Source organism: Poecile atricapillus, chromosome 10 (assembly GCF_030490865.1).
Source record: "Poecile atricapillus isolate bPoeAtr1 chromosome 10, bPoeAtr1.hap1, whole genome shotgun sequence".
NCBI lineage: Eukaryota > Metazoa > Chordata > Aves > Passeriformes > Paridae > Poecile > Poecile atricapillus.
This window is the reverse complement of record NC_081258.1, coordinates 12393385-12407906: the sequence shown is the minus strand read 5'-3', so window position 1 is coordinate 12407906 and position 14522 is coordinate 12393385. Positions and strand designations below refer to the sequence as shown.

At 40.0% G+C, this 14522-nt stretch overlaps 1 protein-coding gene across 1 annotated transcript in view; it reads right to left on the bottom strand.

The window, feature by feature from the left end:
* The window catches only part of MMP2 (matrix metallopeptidase 2), a 29005-nt gene extending 16190 nt beyond the window's left edge, over positions 1–12815 (bottom strand). Inside the window, exons 1-5 of the mRNA XM_058846164.1 lie at positions 12493–12815; positions 8831–9057; positions 7291–7439; positions 5049–5177; positions 4166–4339 (exon numbers count right to left, since the gene is read on the bottom strand). Coding sequence (XP_058702147.1) covers positions 4166–4339; positions 5049–5177; positions 7291–7439; positions 8831–9057; positions 12493–12636 — 823 coding nt within the window. The 5' untranslated portion in view covers positions 12637–12815. The remainder of the gene's footprint in view (positions 1–4165; positions 4340–5048; positions 5178–7290; positions 7440–8830; positions 9058–12492) is intronic.
* Positions 12816–14522: the final 1707 nt, after the last annotated feature.

Genomic DNA, 14522 nt, shown 5'->3' with positions numbered 1-14522 from the left:
AATGACTTGAGTTCTGGGATTGGTTTTAGGATTTTACTAAACTTTCTGGAATATCTAGAAGAAGACAGATACAATCTCACATGCTGATATTTAAAAAATGTGTGTTCAAAATGAATTCAATGAAAATGCAGGTGGCATTTCATATCAGACATCTTGTGAGTCTGACTGTCTTCTCCTGGCTGTTTTATCAGTGGGAATCCTCTGTGGCAGGACAATGTGCTGTGCCATGTGTTGGTGAGAGGAAACTGTGAAAGCAACAAACTGCTTTAGGCCTTGCCCTGAGCAGAGATAAAAATCCTTCATGCATTCGTATGCTTATTCCCTTGGAGTTTTAAGAACAGAACTGCAGAATGACTTATCTGTTCAAATTCCCGGTGTAAAGCATGCATGATTTGGCCTTTTTAAGGTGTCCAAGGGCCTTTTCCCTCTCATCCACTCTAAAGCTGCAGCTAAAACCCAAATGTGTATGTGGGAAGGCTTGGCAGGTTAGGTCTAACTTTGCTGTTGTTTTTGATTACTGAACAGCCATTTCAGCCTCTTACAGTGTTTGTGTAGGATCTGAGGAGGTTTGCCTTTGCTTAGTCTGATACATCAGTGGGAAGAAGCATTGTTTACGTGTGTGCTTCTTTAGAGCAGCACTAAATAAACCCCCCGGACCTCTTCTGGCTTAAGGGTGACATAACCCTCCCAGACCTCTTCTGGGAAAGGGTTCTGACAATGGGGTATTGTGACACAGACGGTCCATTTTGCCTTTTACACTTAAACCAGTAATTGGCCACAGCACCAGGGACATGCAGCAGTAAGTTAGAGAAGTTGCAGTCCCACAAATGAGAGGACTTGGAGCTTTGCAGGCCTGGCTCACACACACAAATTTGCTGAACTTCTGCTCTGCCTACGAGAGTCATTCTCTCCTTCTGCATCTGGGGCATGGATGGGGTCCTGTCTGCTACACACACTGTGCCTCCCCAAAAGAGCAAGCTGCAAATGTTGGTTTTTGTCTCAGACACTGTACTGAGACAGGAAAGGTGCATTAACTGGAACTGGTGCTATTCTGATTGGAGAAGGACTTTATACTTTTTAAAAAGGAACGATAGAATTGGAGAGCAAAATTAAACTGAGTTGTTTAGATGACTCACTTACCATGAGCGGCTTCCAGCTCTAGGTCTGGCAAACTCTGCATTTTAATAGCCTTTTTTATATTGGTTTACATGTGGCTAAATTGCAAAAACCATATGGAAAGCCAGTCTCCTACTTTGCATGCAGCCTTTCTGAGTCACAGTCAGAATGCAGTTTTTCATTTTGCTTGAGGCTGCATCATGTGATGGTAACAATAATGGCTTAAATTTTCAATCATCCCCCCCCCCTTACTATAAAATTGCTTTAATGTAAATGAAAATTGGAGACTGGGGCAGTTTTGCCAAAACAAAAGCCCAATTTACTTTTAAGGGGATCTTAAAGGGCCTTGTTCTGCATCATGGTAAGCTCAGCAATTTAAAAACTGGTGAAGATACACTGAAATGAGAGCAGATTCAGACTGGACATTACTAATATGTGAACTTCACTTTTAGCTCTTCCTAGAAAAACCAACCAGTTGTGATGTCAGGAGACCCCAGGCTGGAAGGCTGCTAAAGCCCCTGTGGCACAGATCCAAGGTGGAGGAAGCTGCAGCTTCAGGAGGGCTCTGCCTGGGAGAGCAGCAGCTTGTAGGAACTGGGATGAGTGTGAGAGAGGTACAAGCAGAGAACAGATTGTCAGATATTGGAGGAGAAAAGTTAGGAGCCTAAACTGCCTGTAGTGTCAGTGGAGTTTGGAAGTGAGAGATATTAAGATCCCTCGATCCCATTTGGCAAGGAAGGTCAGCACACCTGTGTGAGATTTATGTTGTAGGTAGATAACTTTCTGCTTTACCTTCTGCTTTGACAAACTATAGTTCAGTCAGTTTAATAAATTGGGTTACAGATCTGGGTTTAACTTTAGAAAAGCCTGGTGCAGCACCATAGCATTAAAGATGTTTCCGTGTATTCACTGTGGCTCTATAATGAGAAAAATTGGAACTAACTTCAGTGAGTTAAAAATGAGGGAAACAAAGGCCAGCAATCAGGAATGTTGCCCCTGACACAGACTCTCTGATGTAAATCCTCCCCTATCTGAATTTATTAGCTGGGGTTTAGCAAATGGTGCCTTGGGATAATGAGTGAACAATGCCACTCTATGTTTAATAAGAAGCATCTGTGCATAGCTGTTCATGGATCTTGCAAAACAATTACATCAGAAACAAAAGGCTGAAACCCTTCTGTTCCATTTCAGAAACCTTGACACTGGCATTTCCAGGAACTCCACTTTCAGAACCATCTCTCCCTGACAGTACTGCTTACATTTCCAGCCTTGCCTGACTTTAGGATGTTACAAAGATGTATCAGTCAGGGTATGTGGATCTCCATTTCTCCAGCTGCCTATAAAATGGGATTCCTTCTGATTGTATCTGAGTGCTTGCAGTATTTTAAAGAAATGAACCAAATTTTTCTCTTTTCTGTCTGAGTTAACCCAAGGAAGAGGAAATTTGGGGAAAGGTGGGAAATTAAGGAGATGGCAAAGTTTCACAAAAAAAATGATTATGCAGTTATGTGCATGTGCATACTTATAGCCTGCTGAAGTAAATGTTCTGAAAGTCATACCACTAACAATAACTTTTAAAAATATTAATTGTAGTCTGTGTAAAGTTCATACTCTTGTTTGTTCATCCTCTATAGCTGTTTAAATAGCTGTCACCAGGGTAGATCCCAGCTCTAAATGTGATCTATAACAGGCAATTAGGGGTTTGGAAATGAAAGAATAACTTTTCACCACATTAAGGCTGGAAGACTGATATGTTCTACAACAGATTGTCTTTGGAAACCACCACGATCCTGATGCAGAAAATATGTAATCTTGTGTTTGAAACTCTATGGTCTTGCTTGAAAAAGGCCAAAAATTTGTCAAGCAGGAATCCATTTAGTGTTTGGCTGCAACAGGATTCCAGAGAATCCTGTTTTGAACTTTTTGTATGTACACATTCCTGCAAACTTTTGACATGTTCATCAGACATGTTCATCTTAATACATGTACACGTGTAACAGTACTTGTGTGCTGGGACAAGTTGGGCTCTGCTTGTGCACTCTTGGGCTGGCAAATCCCTAAACATGTTTTGTTAGCTTGAGGCTTAAGCATCACTGATTTTCTTTCAGCAATCTGCATTCTCTTTCCTTGTACTGGCTGCATGTAGCCATAATATTATAAGTAAGTTTAGTACTATTGTTTCAAGCAGGATTAGCATGAATCGGAAAAAAGCACCATTGCTTTCTGCTTTGTTGCCTTTCAAAACTCTCTTATCATTTGTTATGACCCAGGAGTAGCAGGTAGGAGTTTCAGTGACCCAGGGCTTGATATGAAAGGTAAAAAGAGTGATGAAACACTCCCCAAAGCTATTAGTCTATTATGTACAAAGGGGAAAAAATGAATGTGGGAAACTGCAGTACTGGGAATGGCTGTTAATATATGTGCCAGGAACTAGCAAACAGGAGGTGGAATGAGTGGCTGAAAGCACCTTACCTTCTCCACTCTTCTCACTGCTGATAAATTACCTCAGTAGGCTACAGCCAATTATACTTAATTGCTTCTCTAAAGGTTTCCTGCCGTGTGACGCACAGGAGATGAAATTAACACTCATACCAATAAATTGTCTGAAATGTTATATCCTCAAGCTGTAAAGACTCATCAAGATTTTCAAGCACAGAAATATATGTTTCTGTTGTTTTAACAGGAAACATATTGTCATAAATACATGTGAAAGATAATAATGATAATCTTGTGTATAATTAAAAAAGCTATGGCTACATGAAAGCATTATACACTTTGTCTAATCTGCAAAGGAATGTTTCCAAATATGAAATGAAATTCTTGTGAGAGTCTGTTCATATTCCAAGAAGGTAGAAATCAAATATAGACTCAGTTTTTATGGACTTCTAATAATTTTGTACAGATACTGAATATGTTGTTATGATTTCTGAAAGATATTAATTCCTTTATCTGAAAGGGAAGGAAGTGGGAAAAGCACAAGAAGTGGATGAGCAAAGAAGGGAACAGTCTGCCAGCAAAAAATACCCATTAGAAACATTTGTCTACTTACACTCATGGGGACAAAAACCATATTTCCCATCTGCATCAAAGTCCTTGGTTGTGGAACACCAGAGGAATCCATCGTTGCGTCCTGCATCTGTGCAGCTGTTGTATTCCTTGCCATTGAACCAGAAGGGAAATTTGCAATATTCACCATCTGCATTTCCGTACTTCACTCTGACCACTATAAGGAGAGCAAATGCAGAGGTGAAATTAGCCACCAACTGATACAAAAAATACAGCTTCTGGACATCTTATCCTGGAAGATACTGATATAGAAATGCAGTCTGAATTTCTACTTTGAAATTCAATATGTTGCTGGTCTCTGTATTGGCAAGATGATCATAGCTGAAATATAAACTGGTAATTTTAAAATAATTACATGGATATTACTCATGGTGAAGCATAAGAATCAGCTCAGAAAAATATATATGTTGTTACTATGGCAAGACAAAGTTAAAGACGTGCTGTTAATACATTTAGCAACTTAGTTTCTTAAGTAATATGGTCTAAAATGTTCAGTATAGTTTCAAAGGTTCCAGGCAGCAGCTGAACATGAGCTGAACATGCCTTGTGCCTCATAAGCCACTTTGGTATTTCCAATGGGCCTTGCCTGACATTTGCTGTAGCACGGTGGGACAGGGTGGAAACACAGACACACCCAGATCCTGGGGTGTATTTCAGTTTGTCACATGTATTGGTCCTGGAATATGTACTAATGCATAGATAAGTCACTTATCCATAGTATTTTTTTATGGCAGAAATTTTAAATTGTATAAATGTGTTTTCACATCCTAATATTTACTGACAATGAAAGCATTTAATGCAGTGTTAAAATACAGCAGCCAGCAGGCCATATGTTCTGAAACATGAAACATGAAAAAGTCTGGTACCTTGTCCCTCCCCAAGAGTCCACAATTCATCATCATCGAAATGGGAGTCTCCTCCAATTCCTGGCCCTGGTGCGAAGGCATGAGCCAGGAGACCGTCTTTGCCATCAAAGGGATAGCCATCACCATGTTCTGCAGGAGCAAGCAGACAAAAACCAGCAGTTTCTAATCACCTCAGGCAGAGTCTATGCAGGAGTGATGATTATCATGCGTACTTTCCCATCCAAGACAGCAGCAGAATACTTTAGTGAGTGAATTTACTGGTTTGGGTTGTGCTAGCAAGACTGATCCAGAGGAGAAGCAGCCAGTTCTCACAAGGAACATGAAGTGTCTGTACTGCAGATATCACAGCATGGTATTTTATATCTCATAAGTACAGTGGAAAAAAATCAAAAATCATGAAGACCAGTGAAGTTTTGTACATGAGGAGTATGGCTGCATGCACAATGCTATTTCCCTGAGGAGGCTGATGGGAAGTTGTACTTTAAATATTGTAGATGAGGGATATTTTCAGGTAGTTGGTATCACTCTCCAACACAGAGATTGAAAAGTTAAGGCAGCTTTCACTTTGCAGGCTGCTCTTTTCTGCTGCACCTCAGATTGCTGTGCTCTCTATTTTTTTCCCTGCCCCAGCAGGAAGGCACAGCTGGGTGTCTCAGCAGTGAGCTCTGGAAAGCCAGCTTGCTCTTGCTGCTCTGAGCCCTGAAGGAGCCTGTCCCTCCTTCACTTCAAGCACTCCAAGACTGAGGCAGCTCACAGGGCAGCAGCAGGTTAAGCAGCTCTCCTGTTATTACACTGTGGGCTTTTCTTGGAAGTACAGCGCCTGTGGGTAAGGCAGGCTGGCACGGGCATAGCCCTGGTATTCATAGCTCTCCCACCACACTGACCTGTGCATCAAAGCTGGCTGCCAGCATCTCCAGTTGCATCATTTCTGGTCTTTTGGTCTGATGTCTTGGCATTTAACAGAAGCCCTGAAGACACAGGCCTGATTCTCTCCTCTGTTACGCTGATTTCAGGCCAGTGTCACTCCTAATACCAGTTCAGTTAATTCCCTTCAGGGGGCTAGTGTGTCATTTGTGAAGGACAAATTTTGACATATATTAGGTGCTGTACTCCCATTTATTTCAAAGTAGACCCTTTACTTAAGAGAAAAGTTAAAAATGAAGTAACATTGTGGAAGTCTCAGCCCCTGTGAATCTGCAAGTAAAGGGATAGGAATGACTGAGTGTGGAAAGAGCTCTTTGCCCACAGTTTCTTAGCTGGCTATAGCCAGCAAGTACTAAAACCAGCAGAAACACTTCTGCTTTTGTAAGATTTTTTTTTTGCAAACCAAGCCAGTCTGGATGAGGATCTGAAGTCCTGAGTGTACAGAATCTCTGCAGCTTTTGAGGTCAACCCATCAGTAGCTAAAGCGAGGAAAACTAGCTTGAAATGAAGGCTTTTACAAAGAGTTCAGTTATTCTTTGAACTGTTCACTTAACTTCCAAAGTCTACCTCCCAAGTAATTGGCTGCACAAGTATCTTCATTAATATTAAATATTCTGTGACTGTCCAGAAGAAGTTAAACACCCCATGTTTACACTGAAAAGCCATAAACATTTTTTTAGGGAAAACCAAAATTAATTGAGAAGACATGCACAATGAAAACGAATCAAGTCACCCATCATCAGCTGTACTCAAACCATAGTTCAGCTTATGATCCATATTTTTAAATTCTTCAAGACCAAAGAATGCATTGAAAGGTTGCATTCTGCCATGCTAAAAGAATGGAAACTGGCTATGGAGTCAAAATTGGAAGTCACAAATCCACTTTTAAGCTTTTTTATGTTAGAACCCTCACCACTATCACTGGAAAACAGCATACAGAGCTATAAATAAATGGTATGATGACATTCCATTCTCTTCTATGGCAGGAAGCCAGCTCACACCATCTGAAGATTTGTACCAGTAGGTCTCAGTTCTATTTCTGATTTGTAAATTTAAAAATAAAATGTTGCCCCTAGCAATTGTCTTTTGGAAAGATAAATATATTGTAAGGATATTGTATAAATACATCTCTCTCTCTCACATATATAAGAAAAAGTCTTAGTGAAATTAGATCTTAGCTTGTATGAGCCAAGTGTGAACTAGGACATAGTTTGCCAGAAAGGCTCATGAGTGCTACTTTTTGAGGGTGGATCATTCTAAACTGAGGATTAATGAAAGGAACAAAACCAAAAACATAAGTGAAAATAGGAAAATATACCCCATCGGCCAAAATTAATCATAATGTCTGCTTCTCCATCATTTATTCGGTTAAACCTCAGTGGTGTGACATCACTCCAGACTTGAAAGGCTCGAGCAAAGGCATCATCTACTGTCTCAGGATCCAAATCCGGGGTATAGCCTATAATCCTTAGAGGTAAAAGCAAACGTTAATTAACACACAAGCATTGTCCTTTGTATTAGTTGTTTACTGCTCGACAGTGAAACCAGCTAAGAGGTAACATTGCTGCACATGAGATCTAAACCCCTCCCTTTGATTCAGAGATGTGCTTAGATGTGCCACTTACTGTTTATTTGCTTTTGGAATTGACTCAGCAGCAAGAAGAAAATTAGAAATCCAGAGGCTGTAAAGCCTCATGGCAGTGGGCCTTGCACAAAACATTCTGGGTTTTGCATCAGCACTGAGACCAGAAAAGGAGCTCAGAAACATTCTGAAAGTTTCAAATGTGGATTGTTTTAATAAGAACAGAAAAGCAGCTCTTCTCCCACACCTCTGTTGCTATCTGTATATTGTTTAATCTCTGTGGAGTTCTAATCTTTTACCTGTGTGTAGGATACATTGGAAATAAGATACACGGGGAAATAGGAGGAAAAAGCATGTGAGATAAAGCTGTAGGTCTGACCTGGGAAAGGAACAAACTCCTAAGTGTGTTGTTTTCTTCTTCTTATCTTTTAATTGGACTTCTTAGTGCCTTAGTCCTTATAGCCTGCTATATCCCATGTAAGGACAAGTTTCCAATTCTTTGCTGCTGGGGCTGTGCATAGTGAGGGAAACTATTTTTTGCCTAAAGAGGATGAGGAAGATTCAGAGGAAGCAGATCAGCAAGTAGGGGCTGTAAGAACTGCCACAGGTTTTTCTGTCTTTTTTAGGTTAGTTGCAGCCCAAAGGATGCTTTGAGTCCAAATTTGTGAGCGAGCAGAAGACTAAGTCATGCAGCTAAGACAAATCTGCTGGTTTTTCCCATTGCTGGTAAATGTTTGTTCATGGACCACCTAAAGTAATGAGTTTTTTACCACAATGAGAGCTGTATTGGTCCCTAACCCTTCAGAAGAAGATGAAATAAGAACATGCCAAGCTTATTGCAATAGGCTTGTTGTAACTCATGTTTGTATGCATTTGAAATACAATCCTCTTTAGGATTTGAAATACAGTCCTCTTAGGACTGCAGAATGAAGAGGAGTTTGGCCTCTGCAATCAGAAAGTACTTTGGTCATCCTGGAGCAGATGGATATGTGAGATACTCCTCCTCCAGCTCCCTTAGGATGCTTGGTGCAGAGCAAAGAGTAAATCCAAAATCTCTTTAGCTTCAACCAGAACTTAAAAATTGATGTTGAGATGATTCTTCCTGATATACTACAATTTGATAAAAGCATTTGGTAGTTATTCAAACACCAGGGGGTTCTAATTCAGGGAATCTTGTCTAGCTCTCTAAACACCTACTGCATTTCTAAGTGCTTTCTTTAGTTCTTGGAAGTGCTAAGGGTATATGTGAACAGAACCCACCAATACCAGTCTGTACCTGTATGTTATATGATTCTTTTCCCATTTTGGCTTTCTTGCAAAGAAGTTGTAATTGGCTACATCAGGGTTACCACAGCGGGGTTTCTTCATTGTCTCAATAGTATTTTGATCCAGATCTCCTGTTTCAGGCAGCCCAAAAAACTTCTGCATTTTCTTCAGAGTATCTTTCAGGACAAATAAATTGCAACTGTCTTTCGGGCAGCCATAGTATTTATTCAGGTATTGCTTGGGAAAAAAAAGCACAGAACAAAGACTTAAAAAATTCGTAAAAAAAAGAGTTAATGGTTATAAATAAACAAATGCTATAATTCCTTGTTAGCTTTCCACCTGTAATTTGCAAGTTTTCTTTTCAAAATTACAGTTACTAGTAAGTGAGGGACCAGCAGAATCTCCTTAATTGACACAAAGCCTCCTTGATCACATGATGTTGCTAATTAAACAATTATTTCCACTATTAGGTATCATCTTTATTTAATGAATTGCTTTTAGTTATTAGAGCATAGAGCTGTAATGTAGAACTACAAAGTAAAAATGGGTTTGTCTTTTTATTTGTTTCTTTGTGATGTATAACCTGCTTATAGTTTTAGATTTTGTGCAATGTTTTGTTGGAAGAATCTGTATTATTGAGAAACTTCTCAAGAAATCAAAGCAACCCTACATATGAGACCACATTGATTGCAAAGAAAATCCCCTTTCTTTATTCAAACCAGACAGAGTTGTTTGAATGTTGGATGTGTTTGCTTTTGAGTCAAACATTGCAAAAACCTGAGGAAGAAAGTATTTGGTAACATCTCAGTTGCTTGGACACTGCAGCCAATCAATATTTGCGTACTTAAAATGCCATTGAATGCTCCAGCACATTATGGCCAGACTGACGTTTCTGATTCAGCCATGGTGGCAGTTCACAAAGTTCCTTCTCATTAAAAAAGAGTGGTCATAAGGGACCCAAAACATGGCACAAATCACATTATTTTCATCTCCTAAAATAATACCCATAAAAAACTCCTCCACTTCTCACACTGAAAACTGGATGGGTTTACAGTGTTTTATGCCCCTCTGTGAAGAAGAGCTACAGCCATGTGAAATCCAGGTATTCCCAAACTGCACCCAAATGGGTGCTTGGCACTGCACAGAGCTGAGAGATGCCCTTGCCAATGGTGCTGTGAGACAGGAAGGTTGCAAGTTGCTGATCTTTCCAATAAAAACAATTTGCAGCCAAGGAAGAAACACCCTTCAGGTATTGTATCCCAGATATGAACTGCAAGTCCAAGGGAGGAAAACACCTGAATAAGATAAAGGTATATTTGCCAAAATATATGAGGGATATATCAGGGAGAACTATTTCAAGCTGAGGATTACAAGAAGCCTGACAGAATGACTGCACATTTACATTCTTGGGTCAGCAAGTATTTGCAAGAAAAACCTTGTCTCGTGTGTCCAATTAATTGCTTAAGTTCACCCAGGAGACTGGGAATAAAACCACAACACCAGCAAAATAAAGCAGAGGACATTTGATAACTGCAGTTGGTCAAGCCTAGCTTTCACCACCTTCCTCACAAAGTCCAGGCTAACCTCATCTTCCCAGCACAGGAAATGGTTCAGGGATTACTCAGAAGAGGATTTAATCAAGATATTACACTATTTCCTTCAGAAGGTCCTCCATCCATCATGAGTAAGCACAGACTATGGCTAGTTTTTGTGATTTTTGTAACTTCTGATGTGGTATTTCTCCAGTGGGGACTGTGGCACAAGTGAGTAAAGGTGGTTTCATCTTTCCTTCCACTGAACTACTCTTCACACATAGTTAATGGGGCCTGGTGGAAATTATGTGAAATGCATTAAGAATCAAATAATCAAACAATCCAGTTTGGTTCTTATCCTAATTGTCATTTCATGTAGTTTGATGGACCTTCTTACACTTCTGCTTGCATCCCCCAATGACGTACCATGGTGTAATACAGACTGTACATCAGGACTGACATTTACTGAAGAACCAGACTGCTCCTCTTACCATTTTAGGTTTGAGAGCAAGCTTTACAGTCAAAAATATAAACTGAGGCATGGTAAAGAATGTTACTTGCTAAGATTCTAAATAAAAAACTCTTTCAGTTTTTTCCTAAAATGGAGATTTTATTGAAGATGAGAAATGACCATGATCAGCTGTTCTATGAGGAGAGAATCCTGAAGAAAAATGTCGTGTCTAGGCAAACCACATCTTGGCCTAGGCTGTGAAATGCAGTTTCCCCAGAGTCAGCAGGGAGCTGTGGTGATCTGGAATTTTGATCCAGCCCATTAATGAAACAGAGTCCAGCTGCAACATAGCAATTTGTGTTCTGATGCTGAGTGTTGGGGCTGCTCTGATGGAGGGTGTGAGGAGGAAAGGCAGCCAGTTAGCATTGCCCAAGAATACCCCAAGACAAAGAAGAACTGCAGAGTTAAACCAGCCTGTAATTTTCCTTTGAGTACGCATAATAAATAGGTTGATTGAAAGAAACAGAGATGAGGGGAGATGTGGATTGCAGTTATTGAATAAAAACCTGGCTGTATCTAAGAAAATAGATCCTCTTAGAGTGGTTAAATTGCTCTTAGACACGTGGGACCCCACATTCCTCTCCCAAGTGAACCGCCCCTGCCCCCAGCTCTTGGCTACTGCTAAGGGAAAACCTTGGGTGAATTTGTTTTGTTAATGACTGAGGAATGCCCTATTTGGGTCAGTTTGTCTGCTCTTTCTAAACTTTCTGACACAGCTCCCAACGGGAAATTCTCTCTCTACCCTCCCCTGGACCTTCTTTAACCTGGCAAGCTTTCCCAAGATGCACACAAACTCCTAAAGAAAAGTGACCAGCTTTCAAATCTCTATGTCCCAAAATAAGAATTATTTATCTCAATCCTCCTTAAAATGTATTTACTGCAGAAAAAAAGAAATATTTTAGTCTATCATTTACATGCTAAAATAAGGATAATCCATCTCAATCTCCCTTTAAATGGACTTCCCCATAATGTCACTTTTATGAACGTACACAGGGGAAAAAAAATGTTAGAATAAAATGCTGTAGAGTTATAACTATAATTTTTTAATATCACAGAAATCCAAACAGCATTTTTTGTTTCAGATTGGATTCTTTAAAGCTCTGTGAGATTGTTTTCCAAAGTCAAAACTAGTCACAATGGCTTCTGAAATTTGAGCCGGCTTTCAGTTGTAGTGTCCCTTAAAGTGTTTATGCAACGCACAGCAAATCTAGAAAACACACTTCTGAAAGCTGTGATACATGCATTAAGGGAGTCTCGACTGCCCTCACATCTACTTGATTTAAGTTAAAAAATTAGATGTCTCTTATTTGCCCCTCTCCCCTCTTACCATTGCAATCTTTTGATTATAGCCATGATGATTTAATGAAAATATTTTGTATCTTGAGACTTAAGGGAAAAAAATATCCAAAGCCCCAACTTTGCTGGCTTTAAAAGTTTTAAGAGAGGAAACATTATTTGGCTCCAGTTTTAACTTTTGAAAGCTGATACCTTTGCTAGCTAGCTAGCACTTCCAGAGACTCCAGGGAAAGAATGCTACAGTCATTCCTTAGCCTCAGCTGAAACAAGAAAGAAACATCTGCTTATGAAACAACAGTATAAATCTGAAGCAAAGATGAAACCAACACTTACCACTGCTAGTTCTTTGTCTGTTTTGGGAGTGCTGTCTCCAGGAAACTTGATGATTGGTGACGGTGCGGCTAAAGTTTTGTTAAAAAGATATACTTGGATGAATAGTACTTTAAAAACGAAGCCACAGCCAATGTGAGTCTTCATTCTGCCTAAACTTCTGCTCTCCTCTTTGGAAAAAGCTTTTCCCCACTGCCTCTCCGTTACTTTAGCTGCAAAGTGAACCAGTTACTTATCTGCACATCTTAGCTCTCAGCACCGTTTTCCCTTTTGCTTGCTCTAGCAATTCCTTTGTATGTTTAAAACATCCAGATGCGCAGTCTCAAGCTACCACAAGAGGAAGTCTGAAAACTAGTGGAAACATGAGAAAAGGGCAGTTACCAGATGTGATTGCTGTGATTTTAAGGTAGCAACAGGCAGATAGTTCCTATTGCTGAAAGAGGCCACATTTTCTCCTCATTTATATATATGAAAGCATTTATTTATGCCAGAGAAGAAGAAAAACCAAAACCTGACTTAATCTTGAAGACAAAGTGTCTCACATGTATTTTAAATTAAAATAAAAGAAAGAGAGAAAGAAATTACTAAATATTATTTTCCTGGCTAAGCATTTTTACTATTTTTTTGGCCTATTTTTATGTCACAGATATAATGATATGGTTTAGTCGTGTGTTTATGCTGCCACACAGTGCCTTGCAGCAAACATTTTGATTATGGATTTTGGGACAGACCCTGCACAGGGCAGTGCAGCTGAGAGAGGCTTCTTGTCCCCCTCCTGCTGAGGCTACACAGAGTGTGGGTCTGTAGTTGGGGCTCACTGTGCTCTGTGGGAGCCTCACTCCCTCCCTGCTCTCTGCAGAATGTGCAGAGCTCTCAGTAAGATCATTGTGGCTTGCTGGGTTCAGAACCAACTTGAGGCTTTGCCACCAACAGACACAGGGTATCACCTTACCCCTACAGGGTACAAGATAATTAAGTAGATTCAGCAATAGAAATTAACTTCAATAACCGATGTCAGGGAAATTGTACAAAATTCAGTGTTTGCTTGTAATGGGGGTTTGACTGCCTGGTGCAGCTGCCTTAATCTGAAATTTTGGTGTAAATATGGCCATTGTCATGGACTGTCCATTTATTGCCATTCCTAATATTGCTGGATTTGAGGTGCTATTACAAGTGGAATATTATTTTAGATGAATATCCCTAATCTAGGGGTTTGGTTCATGATTTTTCAAGATGGGAGTTTGGTGTTTACTGATGATATTTTTTAATTGATTGTAAATATCTAATATTGACAGTTGTTTGATTTATGCTAACATCAAACTATTTTGCTGCACCCCATTGTCCATGAAGTGAACAGTCTTCGATAAAGGCAAGGGTTTCAAAGGGGGGGCTGAGGGCCTTGGGGAGAAAGCATTTGCAGGGCTTTTGCTGCCCGTACACTTCCACTGAGAGCCCAACACAGGAGATGTGTGCAGGGCTGCTGGGTGAATCAGCCATGGGAAACAACACTTGACGCTCAGGAGAGAAAGAGGAGTTACTCTTCGTGCATGAATGGAGCTGTCTTTGTCAGCAAGTAGCTTTGTATTTATCCTCACTCATCCTTTCAGGAGCGAATCTGACGTGACTTGAGTTACAGTGAACAACTTTCCCCTAATGGTTCAGCTTTGAAATGACACATTCTTTTTTAACTTTTCCCCATCAGCAAAAATACGTGGTTATTTAAAGTGTTGCCTTAATAAACAGCAGTTCTGAAGATATGATCCAGTTTTTCCAGTGCCTGGTACTTGTTTGTGGGGAATGACTCTTCTGGTTTGTTTGTGATGACAGCTCATATTTGTATCTGGCCATGTGGCACTGCAAGAGAACAAAGGCCAAAGAAGCCTTCACGACGTGTGCCAAGTTACTCTTAGGTCTCCTTAATTAAGCAAGTAAGACTATTATGTATCATGTTGCAAATTCTGCAGTTATCTCTGTGCTCCGTGTTAGGTCAAGGGCTGATGTAAATCTTAAGGCATGAGAACCACGTCATTTTC